This window comes from Arachis hypogaea, chromosome 15 (genome assembly GCF_003086295.3).
Source record: "Arachis hypogaea cultivar Tifrunner chromosome 15, arahy.Tifrunner.gnm2.J5K5, whole genome shotgun sequence".
NCBI classification, from domain to species: Eukaryota; Viridiplantae; Streptophyta; class Magnoliopsida; order Fabales; family Fabaceae; genus Arachis; species Arachis hypogaea.
This window is the reverse complement of record NC_092050.1, coordinates 149031353-149047240: the sequence shown is the minus strand read 5'-3', so window position 1 is coordinate 149047240 and position 15888 is coordinate 149031353. Positions and strand designations below refer to the sequence as shown.

Below are 15888 nucleotides of genomic sequence, written 5' to 3'. Positions count from 1 at the left end.
CTTTGTTTTTCACTCTCGCTCTCGCTCGTTTTCTCTCGTTCATTTGGGGGGAACATCAATTTGTTCCACTACTTCTGTTGTCTTTATTATTACACTGCATTTTATTTTGTTCCTTTATTTGCTATTCTTTGTGCAGTGTTATTGTTGTCCTTGTATCCTTGTGCTGTCTCTCATTTTTCTTGAAGATGCCAAGTGTCCAATTTACTTTTTCTTCCTTGATCATACCATGATTTGCATAACCTTCTCTCTTCGTATCATGATTATGATTTATCTCATCATTTACATTGGACTGAAACTTTGATGTTAGAATGGTTGCTGATGCTATACAATGTTGGGCTTGTGTGTTTTCTTATTTTGGGTATGTATCCCTAATAAACTCGTTAACATACTTATTAAACTTTTAACCCAATAAAAAAGCTATCATATACTAAAATTAATTCTAGACTCAACAAAACTAATTTGATACTAAAAGAATTAGATTTATTTGATAAAATTAACTAAATATTAATATATGGGATTAGTTTTCTCAAACCAAATCAACGTTCTTAAATATGGAACACAAATATTTGATAAAATAGATTAAATTATTTTATTTTATATATTTTACATTTCTTAATTAATTATTGTTTTGAACAACTGTAATATTAGTGATAATAAATATATAATTAAAAATGTCATATAGATCAAATTATAAACGTTAATTTAAATAATATAATTTAGGTTTACATTGCCATTTAATACATAAGTGGTAATTAGTTAATTATTATTATTATTGAGATAAAATAGCGATTTTGGGAATGACATGGTGGTACTCTGAACTCACACCCGTTACTCGCATCCTCTTTTTTATTTTGGCGCGCTTTTTCTTCAACCTCCGTTCCTTTCCGATTCTCTTTCTCTCACCTTTTTCTCTGCAATTTCCTCTGAAATCACCGGTCGCCGTCGACGTCCGCTAGCAACAACAACTGCGGCGTCGCGGCGGTGCCGGCGGCGGCAACTTCACAATCCACAATAATGTATCTTCCACAACAATCATCATAACCGTCCCTTCTTTCTCACTCCATCAAGAAACAAAGAAAAAGAATGAAACCCTAAGAGAGAGAATGCCGATGCAGGAAGAGGAGCGAGTATTGGAGATCAACTTGATCTCCGCACAGGGACTCCAACCACCTTCTTCTCCGCTTCGGAAGCTCCAAACCTACGCTCTCACGTGGATCGATCCCTCAACCAAGCTACGAACCAGACTCGATAGTCTTGGCGGTCAAAACCCTACTTGGAACGACAAGTTCCTCTTCCGCGTCACGCCGGAGTTTCTCTCCGGCGACACTTCCGCCGTCTCTGTTGCCATTTACGCCGTTGGAACATTCCGCGATCACCTCATCGGCACCGTCACTTTCTTCATCGGGAACGTCCTCTCTGGCGGCGCCGGAGTGCCTTGCTTCAGCGCGTTTCAGATTCGCCGTCCCTCCGGGAGGTTCCACGGCGTCATGAACATCGGAGCCATGGTCGCCGACGTCTCCGATTTTCCGGCGCTGCATAAGATATCGGCGATAGGGTACAGAGACCTGATGGGGATGAAGATGAAGGAGCAGAGGAAGAAAAAGAAGAATAAGAAGGCGCCGGAGGAGGAACTTTCGAGCGATTCTTGCGAGAATTCTTGTGCGGATTCGGTGGAGGAGGCGGATTCATCCTCATCTTCGTCGTCGCTGTCTCCGAGTGCGACGGGGGCTGGGGCGGTGTTGAAGGAGTGGAACGGGGTGAGGGAATTGGCAGGAAACAAAGGACTTGCCGCTTCTGGATTCTTGTGCTGCTTCATGGTTGCCCCCAGAAGTATCCAACTGAACTAACTTGCTATATTTGCAATTTGCAATAATAATATCGTAATTCTGAGATTTCATGATTGGCTAAATAATGTTGTGTCTCATTTCATTTGATGAGCGAAAATTTTTTCCATTTATTGTTATTATTTGAGGGATTTAATTAAAAAGCATGCTAAATGGAAAGTTTTGAAGTGTTTGACGTATACAATGTATTGAAATTTTCAAAAGCCCTTCTTTTCAATGTGAATTTTTCTTAGCAAGATCCTAATGTATATTAGACGAATAATATATTTTTTTCCTGGGTTGATATATTATGCAGCTGTTCCAGAGCACCATAGTTTTTGCACGAAACCAAGGAGGTTATTGAGGAAAGATGGTAACTCAATGCGAGAGATTGCATCTGAGGACTTGTCTCAAGGTAGTGCCACAGAGGAAAACGTGATGGATTGGGTCAAGCATGACAACCGAAGAATGCTTCATGTTGTATATCGTGTTGGGGACTTGGAAAGGACCATAAAGTACGTTGTAAACCTAAGTTGATTGCACTACCTAGTAGCATTGTATTTATGGATACTAGTATATTATTTCTCATGGGAAAACAATCTTCCTGGTGATTTCAGATTTTATACAGAGTGCTTGGGGATGTCGGTTCTCAGAATTCGCGACTTGCCGGAGCTTAGATGTGCTAATGCCTTTCTTGGCTATGGACCTGAAGATGAAAGCTTTGTTATTGAACTGACATACAGTAAGATTCATGGTTTTACTTTCTGAAGCCAATTCTAGTTACATGCTTCATCAGTTGATAACCTTCAGTTAGTGCTCATATTCCTTGGTTTCTGTTTCAGATTATGGGATTGATGAGTATGACATTGGAAATGGATTTGGCCATTTTGGTGTTTCTTTTGGTGATGTAAGTTTGCCTAACTTTTGTGTCAACTACCATGTGCTGTGATTTTTATAAACATCTTTGCCCTCCCAACCTGTATTCTCTTGGAAATGGAGATTGTTTTGATTAATAATTTGATTATCCTCTCTATTGTCTTTGGCCAATCTATATGATGATGTCATCTCATTTGTTACTAGATTTCAAGCATAGTGGACATTGTAAGAGATAATAAGGATGGAAAAATAATTAGAGAGCCCGGTCCTGTCGAAGGAGGATGCTCCATAATTGCATTCATTGAAGATCCTGATGGTTATAAATTTGAACTTCTAGAAAGGGTTCTCTCTCATGAACCTTTATGCCGAGTAATGCTTCGAGTGGGTGATCTTAATCGATCCATCGAATTTTATGAGAAGGTAGGGGTCAATGCAATTCATGTTGGTTTATAGTCTTCTATCTTATTTTCTTTTTGGATCAATTACTTATATATGTTATTGCTTGCCATTAGGCTTGTGGTATGCAGCTACTTTATACACGAGATAATCCAGAATGCCAGGTACCATGCATTCTTTAGATTATAATTTTGGCATTGAGATCCTTTTTTCATAATTAGTACATGTTTTGAGTTTACACCAACTATGGGGCTTTTAATGCCTTACCATATCATATGGAACAATTAAGCTTGAGCAATAGTGATACAAGATACTAAAGTTAAACTGGGTCTTCTCTAGAACATTTTATTTGTGGTTTAATTGCTTTTAGATGATAATGCAACTTTCTTTGTTCGCTGTTGTCCTTCAAAATTACCTGTAAAAGATAGGATGACAAGGTCAGTAAAGTAATCTGCCGGTGAGTTCTCACCTAACAGGAGAGCACCTTGCATTGAGAATATTTTATCGTCCTTTATTATGATGAATATGTACCCCTGTCATCCTGCTTTTAAGTTTTATTTAATAATCTTTGTTTTGTCTTGGTGAGAAAGATTAACTTATTCAAAGATTAACTTATTGTGCTTTTGAATGCTAGGCTGTTCTAAGGTTCAATCTTGCTCTGGAATCAACCTGTTCTGTGTTTGCTTCACTCTGATATTTAAATGGCTTCTCTTCTTCCCTTTTTGGCAGTATACCATAGCGATCATGGGTTATGGCCCAGAAGATGAAAATGCTGTTCTGGAGTTGACATACAACTACGGAGTCACAGAATATGATAAAGGAGATGGTTATGCCCAGGTAGACATAAGCTCCCATCCTTTCTGATTATTGATATTGTTAGTCTTCTGAAGAAGATTTCATTGCTGCAGTTATCAAGAAAGGCTTTTTCTTTTTTGAATAAATGACTGGAAGTAGAGCTTGTATATGAGGAGTCATAATTCTTTATTAGGCATGATCTATCATAGTGCATATAAATGTTTATTTGACATCTCTAAGTTTGTGGGGTTTTCAATAGAAGTGTGAACTTCTCTTGTACAAGTCTTTTTGTTTTTTTCCCACTAAAATGCTTGCTAACTTGTGTTTGATTCTCTATTAAAAGTTTTATGTCTGTTAATTCCTGATACATTTCTCATATCTGTTTCTTTACAGATTGCAATAGGCACAGATGATGTGTACAGAACTGCAGAAGCAATCAAACTTGCTGGTGGAAAGATCACCCGGGAACCTGGACCGGTACCTGGCATCGGAACAAAAATAACTGCATGCTTGGACCCTGATGGTTGGAAAACGGTATGGTTCTCTGTCTGTAGACTTTCAGCAGCATTTCTGGAAATTATGCATTTCTAACTGACTTGGTTTTTGCCTGTCTTGACTCTAATGTACAGGTTTTTGTGGATAATGTCGATTTCCTTAGGGAGTTGGAGTAAATTTTGACATAGTATTTTAATATTGAAGCTGCTTGCGTCAGAGAGTATGCCATCTTCAAATCCATTTTTTTTTAGATGATTGAATAATACAACAAATGTCTTAAGCTCTGTAAATGAATCATACTTGGTGATTTTGGCAATAGTCACGAAGTAACAGATTTTCTCATGTGTTATTATTCTTATCCTTCAAAAATGTCAAAGCACCTCTATACTACCAATTTCTAAGATTTCTAAAGAAAAATCTATATCATTGAATAAAATCTTGCATAGTCGCATTGCTGTAAATCAACCACCTTGACTTATTAATTATTATTCAAAGACAAGATTACATATAAATAGGTTGGCTAAAAAGAAAAATTACAAATGAAATGTCTAATAAGGGCGGGTACAGTGTAAAGTGTAAACTCTCATTAAAGATCTTCAAGAATACTATGAATAAAAAACTAAAATAATTTTTTTGTTACCTAAATTATGGTACTAACACATTGGCTATTCTTATTTGTGAAAATTATTTGTTGTTACAATAAGGAATCTACTGTATTTTTATATGTAGACATTTGTAAATCGTAACATGATTTATACGACTTATTATTGATGGAGCTTTTTCGGTTGCTTGCAAATGTGTCAAGCTAGAAGTGAACTTTTCATGACTTCCATTTTGATACATTATTCATCTAATTTTTTTTATATTTTCATTTAATTAAACTTTTATTACCTTAAATGAGTGTTTAATTAATAAATGTAAAAGGTAATTATGTTTTCCCATATCAATATATAATTAAGCATTTGTAGACAAATTCTTGAAGTAAGAGAGCAATGACAATACCCAAAATTTTCAATTCTTCGACCACAAAACTAATTTATTTTACTGACGTTTCGGATTATTAGTTAAATTTGTCAAATTTTAGTTTTACCAATGATATTCTCACCACATTTTTTTACGAACAGTTTGACAGTTAGTAAAAATGATTATGGATGTCTTAGCTGTCGATAAAGTCATCAATAATAATCAATTGTTTTTTAGGGATAAGCAGATAGGCTGATGCAAATAAGCTGATAAGACATATAGATAATTATTTTAAATTTTTCTTAGATACAAAGAAACTGTGTATATATAAGATAAAAAAATTATAAAATATGTTAGATAGTTTTTGTATTAACAATCAATAATACATATTTTTTCTAAACTCGTTCTAACAATACAAGGCAACAATAAGATTTTTGAAATATTATCTGAAGTTGAGTCCTAACTGCACTGTATTCATAGTGTCAAAAATTCTTTTCTGATTTTTTTTAATAATAATTTTTTTTATTCCTTGAACAATACAATCTTCAAAATTCAAATGCATAAGAAGAAAATTATAAAAATAAAATTTCAAACTCCCCTCAAACACACGCTGACTGGATGAGAAACTTTAACGGTCCACAATAACTGATTACTAACTAACTACCAACTGAAAACCCTTTATATTCAGAAATCAGAAGCAAATAACTAACTTTGTTACTTGCACTTCAAGCAATTCTTTGTTTATGCAACAATGGCAGAAAGAAGAGACTTTGACCTGAATCAGCTCTCATTTCAGGATTCATCAGAAAGTGAAACTGAAAGTGAAGGTGGAAGCGAATCTGAATCTGAATCTGAATCAGGAGCTGAAAGCGAAAGTGAAAGAGGAAAAGGATGAGAAGAAGGATCGACTCGTTAGAATTAGGCAATATGGCAATTTCAGAGGATACTATAACAAACGAGTATTCATCAATTTTCTTTGTTTTTGCTTTCTTCTTTTCATTAATGTCAACTAAAAGATTCAAACTTTACAATGCCCATTTGGTTTTGATGATTCCAGAATGCAGGGACTCCTGAAAAGGATTCACGTTTAGAATTCTTGAGAAAGGAATGGTTTGAAGACAAGGAGTGTCTTGATATTGGTTCCAACGAGGGCACATTAATTATCTCCATTGATATTTTCATTGTCCCTCTAAAGATTCAATCTTTCCTTATTCATACTATTGGAATCTTAGAAATTTATGTTTTCTTGGTGTGCAAGTTAACTAATGACAAAATGGCACTGGGTTTATTAGATTGTTCTTCTGCTAGCTGTTATTTCTAGGTGCTGATTCTTTGTTCTTTTCCGCAGCGAAAATGTTCCGGTGCGAGAGCATTCTTGCAATTGACATTGATCCTGGTATAATTGCATATAAAGGTCAGAAAGGTTACGGCTCACACAAGAGTAAAGGTCATATAATTGCATGAAAGCCCAATATAATCCACCAAATAGCTTGAAGAATACATAGACTGCTTATATATATATATATATATATATATATATATATATACTCTAGGACTTCTAATATCAGGTTACGGCTCACACAAGAGTCACCCTATTTTAAAACTTGTTTAGCTTATATAGCTATATATAGAATACTAGTCCTCTAAAAAGTCTATATAAGACGAGGGCAAGGATTCCTATTACTACTAGCCATGGATTATTGATGGCTGACGGAACAAGAAACATTGTGTTGAGGCAGAAGGAGTTGCTCTAACACGCAGGCGTGGGGTCCCTGTGTTGTCCAAATGTGGGTACCCAGAGAATATTGTGCTTGTCCCATCTCCAGTGAGGACTGTGGAAATAAAACTATAAAAGGGTGAGAACCTAAGCGGTATTACACAGAAAACCTTAAGGGTCCGAAATTTAAGTCTAAGCGTTTGCAAGATTACGGCGGCGAGTCACACAAATAATTACAAGTACAGAAATAACAATCACAATTACAAAAACAATCACAAATACAGAAAAATACAGCAACTAAGTATAATGTCTGTCTAGTTCTATGGAGACTATGAGTTCACTATGGGTTTACATTCCACAACCCAACATTACCTAAAAACTAGTCCTAGATATGATTTTTCCAATTGTATCGGTCTATGCATATGTGTCAATGTAGTTAAAATACAATCGTTACAGAACTTGACGCTATGATATACCTACATTGGAAAATAGTGATCTTCTGTCTGTGAACGTTCCCGATATCATTATTTAATCAGCCGTGGATTTCAACATAAAATGGACATCTCCACATCTTATGTTTCAGGTTCTAACTAACTTGTTTTGCATGTCTTGACTCTAATGTACAGGTTTAACTTTTATGGATAATGTCGACTTCATTAGGTAGTTGGAGTAAATTTTGACATAGTATTTTTATATTAAAGCTGCTTACGTCAGAGAATATGTCATCTTCAAATTCATTTTTTTAGATGATTGAATAATATAACAAAAAAGAGTGTTAGGAGCCAGTAGAATTTGTGATGTTTAACCATCAATTAGCTATCATCAATATTTTTAATGGTGTGAGATGTCATTTAATAGTATAAAATTAATTATTTTTTTTATAATTAATTATTGGCCAGATTTTAACAAAAGTACTGACCCTTAGACTTTTTCTATAACAAATGTCTTCCAGCTCTGTAAATGAATTATATTTGGTTATTTTGGCAATAGTCACGAAGTAACAGCTTTTCTCGTGTTATTATTCTTATGGTTTCAAAAATGCAAAAGCACCTCGCTGAACCAGCAATTTCTTAGATTTCTAAAGAAAAATCTATACCATTGAATAAAGTCTTGCATAGTTGCATTGCTCTATATCGACCATCTTGACTTATTAACTATTATTGAAGAGAAAGTATAGATTACATATAAACAGGGTGGCTAAAAAGAAAAACGAGTAAAATGTCGTTTTTATCTTTAACATTATGGGGAAATTTAAATCGTCCTATTTAAGTCCTAATGTTTTAAAATTGGCTTAATGTTGTCCTGCCGTTAGGAATCTATTAACAGAATTGATGACAGAACAAAATTGAGACGATTTTAAAACGTTAGGGACTTAAATAGGATGAAAACGTTAGAGACAAAAGCGATACATAGAAATAAATTTTAATTTTATCCTTCACTAATATTAATCTTTTACGGTACATAATTATTCAATTATTTTTTAATCACATCTAAATAAATTACACTTAATCACATTACTTTGATTTTAAATAAATTTATTTTTTTATAATTTTACTCTTAAAAATTTTACTCATCATAAAATGTTTGTGGAATGATTATAATCACATTACTTTATTGTATATGTATAATTTTTTTTTCCACAAATTTATGTAGTAGTCATTTTACAAATATTTTATGATGAGTAAAAATTTTTAAGAGTAAAATTATAAAAAAATAAATTTATTTAGAACAAAAGCAATGTGATTAAATATAATTTACTTAGATATGATTAAAAAATAATTGAATAACTATATACCGTAAAAAATTGATATCATTGACGAATAAAATTAAAATTTATTTCTATGTATCATTTTTGTCCCCAACGTTTTCGTCCTATTTAAGTCCCTAACGTTTCAAAATCGTCTCAATTTTATCCGCCGTCAATTTTATTAACAGATACCTAACGGTAGGACAACATTAAGTCAATTTTAAAACGTTAGGGATTTAAATAGAACCATTTAAATGTTAGTGACAACTTTAAAACTTATATAAGTTACATTGAAGACAAAAAGCGATACTTTACTCCCAAAAAAACTACAAATGTGATGTCTAATAAAGGCGGTTACAATGTAAACTCATTACAAATCTCTAAGTATGACTAAAAGCTAAAATAATTTTTTCTGTTAGCTGAATTATGTTACTTAACACATTGTTTATTCTTATTTGTGAAAATTTAATTTCAATTTGTTGTTCTAATAAGGAATGTAGTTAAGTAATAAATGTAAAAAATAATTATATTTTTATATCATCATATAGGTCAGTTTTAATAGGTTTATAAGTTTTTTTTTTAATTTTTAACTTATGAAAAATTATAATATTAATATTTGGTACTATTTTTAAAATTAAATTATAATTTTTTAAAAAATTATTTAAATATTTATAAAAAAATAAAAAAAGACTTAATTTATAATATTTTTTTATTATTTTTTTTGAATAAGTATTTTTAAGATTAAAAAATTAAATACAAAATAATTTATTTTTAAATTATTTTTAATATAAATATTTATTATTTATTTTTAAAAAAAATGTAATTAAATTATTTACTCAAACTGAAATTTTATATAGTATTGGTCTCGGTAGAGAATTAGAGATTATTAGACCATCTCCAGTAGGAACTCATCCCAGTTCCTGTTTATGACCCACCTGTCATAAAAAGTAACTCCACAGCTTTTGCGTCATAAACAATAAATAGGAACTCAAAGCATCTATCTCTTCTCCATTAGGAGGAACTAACTTTAGTCCCTATTGTGGTCTCACTTAATTAATTAATTAAAATACTTAAAATTAATATAATTAAATTTTTTCAATAATATTATTTAAATTTATAAATTTAAAAATAATTTATTATTAAAAGATATTAATATTAAATAAATTCATATATAATAATAATAATACACAATATATAATTCGAGATTATACTAATTTATAGTTTTGTATTTACAACTGCTAATTTTAATAATATCATTAGCATTTTAAATTTTAAAAATAAAAATAACCAACTCAACTAAAAATTATTTTATAAGGTATAAAAATTAAATTTATTTTTTAATGTAAGTAAATTTAATTAATTATAATTTAATATAATAATATAAATAATATTCAATATTAATTATAATATAAATAATTAATATAAATTATTAATTAAATAAAAATATAATTATTTAATATAATTTTTATTATAATTATTACTAATTTAATTATTATTTAATTATTTAATTATTTCAGATTTTATATTATTATTTTTTTATAATAACTTGCCAAATGGCAAGTTATTATTGGTTAATTTGAGTCCCTGCTTAGAGGGACTCCCTTACTTTGATCCTTGTGCGGGAACTCACTCCTTCTCTCCTCCAATGGTTAGAGTTCCTATATGTCAGAAAAAAGTCAAAGAGAAACTCACCATTGGAGGTACTCTTAGACCATCTCCAGTAGGGAACTCATCCCAGTTCCTGTTTATGGCCCACCTGTCATAAAAAGTAGCTCCACATCAGCTTTTGCGTTATAAACAATAAATAGGAACTCAAAGCATCTCTCTTCTCCATTAGGAGGAACTAACTTTAGTCCCTGTTGTGGTCCCACTTAATTAATTAATTAAAATACTTAAAATTAATATAATTAAATTTTTTTAATAATATTATTTAAATTTATAAATTTAAAAATAATTCATTATTAAAAGATATTAATATTAAATAAATTCATATATAATAATAATACACAATATATAATTTGAGATTATACTAATTTATAGTTTTGTGTTTACAACGGCTAATTTTAATAATATCATTAGCATTTTAAATTTTAAAAATAAAAATAACCAACTCAACTAAAAATTATTTTATAAGATATAAAAAATAAATTTATTTTTTAATGTAAGTAAATTTAATTAATTATAATTTAATATAATAATATAAATAATATTCAATATTAATTATAATATAAATAATTAATATAAATTATTAATTAAATAAAAACTTAATTATTTAATTTAATAAAAATATAATTATTTAATATAATTTTTATTATAATTATTACTAATTTAATTATTATTTAATTATTTAATTATTTTAGATTTTATATTATTATTTTTTTATAATAATTTGCCAAATGACAAGTTATTATTGGTTAATTTGAGTCCCTACTTAGAGGGACTCCCTTACTTTGATTCTTGTGCAGGAACTCACTCATTTTCTCCTCCAATGGTTAGAGTTCCTATATGTTAAAAAAAAGTCAAAGAAGAACTCACCATTGGAGGTGCTCTTATATTTCAAAAAGAGATCAGCAACATCGAAATTCTTCGTTATCTGCGAATATTAAAAGGAGTGAGGTGAGTAATCATGCATAAAAAATTAATTAGAAGTTGAACAAGTAAAAACATGAAAGGAGAAACAATTATTTAAACGTAACAAAAATAAAAAAAATACACATATTAAAAATATGTGATAAAATAAATTTTAATATATATTTGAAATTTAAATTATTTTATTTTTTGGAATTTAAAACAAAGCGAGTCATTAAATTAAGAGTAAGACTAGGTAATATGGAAGAGAAAAATGAAACTGAAAGCGAAGGAAGAGGAAAAGGATCAGAAGGAACGACTCGTTAGAATTAGGCAATATGGCAATTTCAAAGGATACTATAATAAACGAGTATTTATCTTTTTTTTTTTCTTTTTCTTTTCATTAGTTTCAGCAACAATACTTTGTTTATGCTATTAAACTGTATTAAACTGTCTGTTCTTATCTTATCTTTTATTATATTTATTTGTTATTATCTTATCTTTTATCTTTATTTATTTTTATCTTTCGTATACAATGGGATATATATATTTAGTTTTACCTTTTCAATCAACCATCAATTTCAATCGATCAAGAAATACAAAACACACCATTCTTTCCTTTTTTCATTCTTTCATAATTTTATTATATTCAACAATGGCAGAAATAAGAGACTTTGACCTGAATCAGCTCCCAGAAAGTGAAACTGAAAGTGAAGGCGGAAGTGAGTCTGAATCTGAATCTGGAGCTGAAAGTGAAAGCGAAAGCGAAAGTGAAAGCGAAAGCCAAAAGGAAGAGGAAAAGGATGAGAAGAAGGATCGACTCGTTAGAATTAGGCAATATGGCAATTTCAGAGGATACTATAACAAACGAGTATTCATACATTTTCTTTGTTTTTGCTTTCTTCTTTTCATTAATGTCAACTAAAAGATTCAAACTTTACAATGTCCATTTGGTTTTGATGATTCCAGAATGCAGGGACTCCTGAAAAGGATTCACGTTTAGAATTCTTGAGAAAGGAATGGTTTGAAGACAAGGAGTGTCTTGATATTGGTTCCAACGATGGCACATTAATTATCTCCATTGGTATTTTCATTGGCCCTCCAAAGATTCAATCTTTCCTTATTCATACTATCGGAATCTTTGAAATTTATGTTTTCTTGCTGTGCAAGTTAACTAATGACAAAATGGCACTGGGTTTATTAGATTGTTCTTCTGCTAGCTGTTATTTCTAAGTGCTGATCCTTTGTTCTTTTATGCAGCGAAAATGTTCCGGTGCGAGAGCATTCTTGCAATTGACATTGATCCTGGTATGATCAGGTCTTGCTTTGAACTTAGAATAGAAAAGTGTTTTGTTCCTTCTTGATTGATTGTTGTTGTGGGCAATTTGCAGAACTTGTTGAGAGAGCAAATAAGAATTTGAGAAAAGCTGCTGAAAGTGAAATGCAAATTGGTGAGTCCTCTAAGAATCTGATTGATGTGGTCACATTCAAACAAGAGAATTTTGTGGAGAGCCAGCATCCAGAACTCTATCATACTGTTACTTGGTAAACTTTTATTTCGTATCATACATTATTATGTCCAAAATGTTCTTTAAAATTGTTGGATTGCATGAAATTAAATATATTTCACCTTGTGCAATAATGCAGTTTTAGTGTAACTCAATGGATACATTTGAATTATGGAGATCCAGGCTTAATCAAATTCTTTTACAAGATATGGGAGGTGCTTCGACCAGTAAGTATTGTTTACCTTCATTTATGTGTGTAACTATCTCTCTTTTGGCAGTTAAGCATGTATTATGTCAATATATGGATAGATCAATATGTTTAAAACAATTGGACTTCAAAATTACACGCAGCATTTGAAAATTGTTTACATCTCGGTTTTATACATTATTACGTAAACCGCTATAGATTATAGAATTTTCAAAATACACATAAAATTGTATAACTCATCGCACATTATAAAAATTTACATTAAAGCATAAACCGTTACAGGTTATAGTGTTTTATGCATAAAAATGAAGCTATGTGCTTACACTAATAAGAGAAAGTTTAAGAGGTAAGCACTTTTATAAAAAAAAAAAAAGTGAGGAATTTTAGACTATTGAATTTAATTTCACACTATTAAAAACACTAATGATAACTAATTGATAACTACAAATCACAAAATTTGCTGACCCTAACACTCCTCCACTAATAATAAAGCAAGACAAGGTTCTCTAAAATGCTCTTCAGTATTGTAATTAGCAAGATTTTTGAAGACTACACCATATGTACAGTTATGAAAAATTTTCTTTTAATGTTTATTTTCTCTTCCTAACTAAAGTATTATATATCATCATATTTTGGTTTAAAAAAAATTTTCGTCTAAAATTTTACCAAATTTTAATTTGCCGTGGTCACCTAGTAATTAATAGTGTGAAATTGAGCTCGTAAACTGCTATGGACTACGCAGGATTATCTGATTTATCTCAAACTATCACTTCATAAACGTTATTTTTCTATGTCGATTCATTTTATTATTTTGTACATCATTTTTGTATAGTATTTTGTGCAGCTTCATTTTTTGTGCATAAATCGCTGTAATCTATAACGATTTATACTTTAACATAAATTTTTCATAATCCGTAATAGGTTATAGAGTTGTGTGTATATTTTGAAAACCCTGTAACCTATAGCGATTTACATAAGACATATGATGGATCGGAAATGTTACTTTTGTATAATTTTAAAATCCAATTATTTAAACATGTGATCTGCCCAATATATACACACCCGCTTGTGTTATATCCTACTTCTGTGTTATTTGTTTATTTATTTTTTCTTGTTATATTACCAGGGTGGCGTTCTTATATTGGAACCTCAAGCATGGAAGTCATATGTAATAAAGCATGATGTATCACCTGTAATAATACCACCTTTGATCTCTCTCTCTCTCTTATCATTCATTTATATTATATGATTTCAACTACTGTTAGATTATAATCATTTATTATGAATCTCTCTAGTATATCATTTATATTATATGATTTCAACTGTTAAATTATAATAATTTATTATGAACTATTTGTACAAAATTTTAAATATGGATAAGATTATATTCTTAAAGAACTCATATTTTCAACGTATATATTCATATTTTCCCTATACATTTTTAAGTTTTTGTGTTCTTTTTTTTTTGGATCCCATGCATACTATATTTTTTAATGGATCTCTATATACAATTGAGTGTGTATTTACTACTTTAATCAATTTTGTTTAGATTCCTTTGAGTTTTGGCAGTTAATGGGATCAATTTTGGGGGGGGGGGTGGGGCATCTTGGCATAACAAAGCATTATCAACTTGTTAATATTTTAATTATGAGGCTACATAATTATATTACTTTCTGTCTTTCTTTTTAATTATATTTTTTCTTTTTTTTTAATTTTATTGTGCAGATTACTGCTGAGAAGTTTAAAGAGATTAAATTTCGTCCAAAAAATTTCCAGAAGATACTATTAAATAGGGTTTGTGTTATTTTTATTTCTTTGGTGAACTGTATATCAAAATGTGATGTTTGTTCAATAATAACAAGCATTCAGGCTGCTTATATTTGTTGTGCAATTTTATCATTATATTCTTGACGCCTGACGTTTTTTTTGACTTTTTTTTTTTTTTTTACCTTTTTAGATTGGCTTTAAAAGTGTAGAACATATCAATCCAAGTTGGTTAAAGGCCAAGCTTCGTTACAATAGACCTATTTTGGTTTTTAACAAATGAGACAAAGTACAATAATGTAATCCAATTTGGATTCATTCTTTTGTATAGCTTGACATTTAGATTCACAGGTTGCTCGTGGTCATAGATAGCATAAACAGTAATTAGCAATTTTTCTTAATTTTTATTTTTTATGATGACTTTCATTTGCATAAAAAATGAGTTGAAGGATATACCCCTAAATCAGATACACTCACTCTTTTCTCTTACAGCATAGTGTTTCAATTTAATTTGTATCCAGCAAAATTAATAGCTTTGAAGTAATGAAAGTGTCTTGTGACTTTTGTTGATAGGATTACGTTATTGGTATTTTATTAAAACATCGTTTTACAATAAATAAATAAATAAACAATTTATAATTAAAGATGAATTTGTTTCTAAGGATAAAAGTGAGTCAAATCAACTCGTAAACTTAGTTCGAACTAAACTCGTTAACAGCTCGATAAGTTAAGTTTTTGGGCGTACGAGTCAAACTTAAATTTAAATTTGAATAAGTTCAGCTCATTAACACATAAGCTAACTCGATTATATACAAAGTTATAACTATATATTACTTATTATAGTTATTTATATTAATACATTTATTATATATTTTATATTTTACATTTTTAATTTATAATAATGATATATAATTTTACATACAAGCACATATATAATTGATAGAATTTTACATAAGTGATAATTTATTTATTTATATATATTCAAATTATTTAAACTAACTCGTGAGCTAAAGCTGACTCATGAACTT

At 30.1% G+C, this 15888-nt stretch overlaps 1 protein-coding gene across 1 annotated transcript; it reads left to right on the top strand.

Annotated features, from left to right (window-relative positions):
- The first annotated feature begins 803 nt into the window (after positions 1–803).
- Positions 804–4821, top strand: LOC112751239 (probable lactoylglutathione lyase, chloroplastic). The gene is made up of 9 exons (XM_025800307.3): positions 804–1830; positions 2140–2338; positions 2441–2565; positions 2666–2730; positions 2904–3119; positions 3212–3259; positions 3825–3932; positions 4284–4424; positions 4520–4821. The coding sequence occupies exons 1-9, from the start codon at positions 1104–1106 to the stop codon at positions 4559–4561; spliced, it is 1671 nt and encodes a 556-aa protein (XP_025656092.1). The 5' UTR covers positions 804–1103; the 3' UTR covers positions 4562–4821.
- The last annotated feature ends 11067 nt before the right edge of the window (positions 4822–15888 follow it).

Excerpts from the sequence above, each read along its gene's own strand:
- LOC112751239 (XM_025800307.3), top strand. The coding sequence starts at position 1,104 with ATGCCGATGCAGGAAGAGGAGCGAGTATTGGAGATCAACTTGATCTCC. Across the intron at positions 3,120-3,211 it reads CCATCGAATTTTATGAGAAG|GCTTGTGGTATGCAGCTACT; the intron begins GTAGGGGTCAAT and ends GCTTGCCATTAG. Across the intron at positions 3,933-4,283 it reads AAGGAGATGGTTATGCCCAG|ATTGCAATAGGCACAGATGA; the intron begins GTAGACATAAGC and ends GTTTCTTTACAG.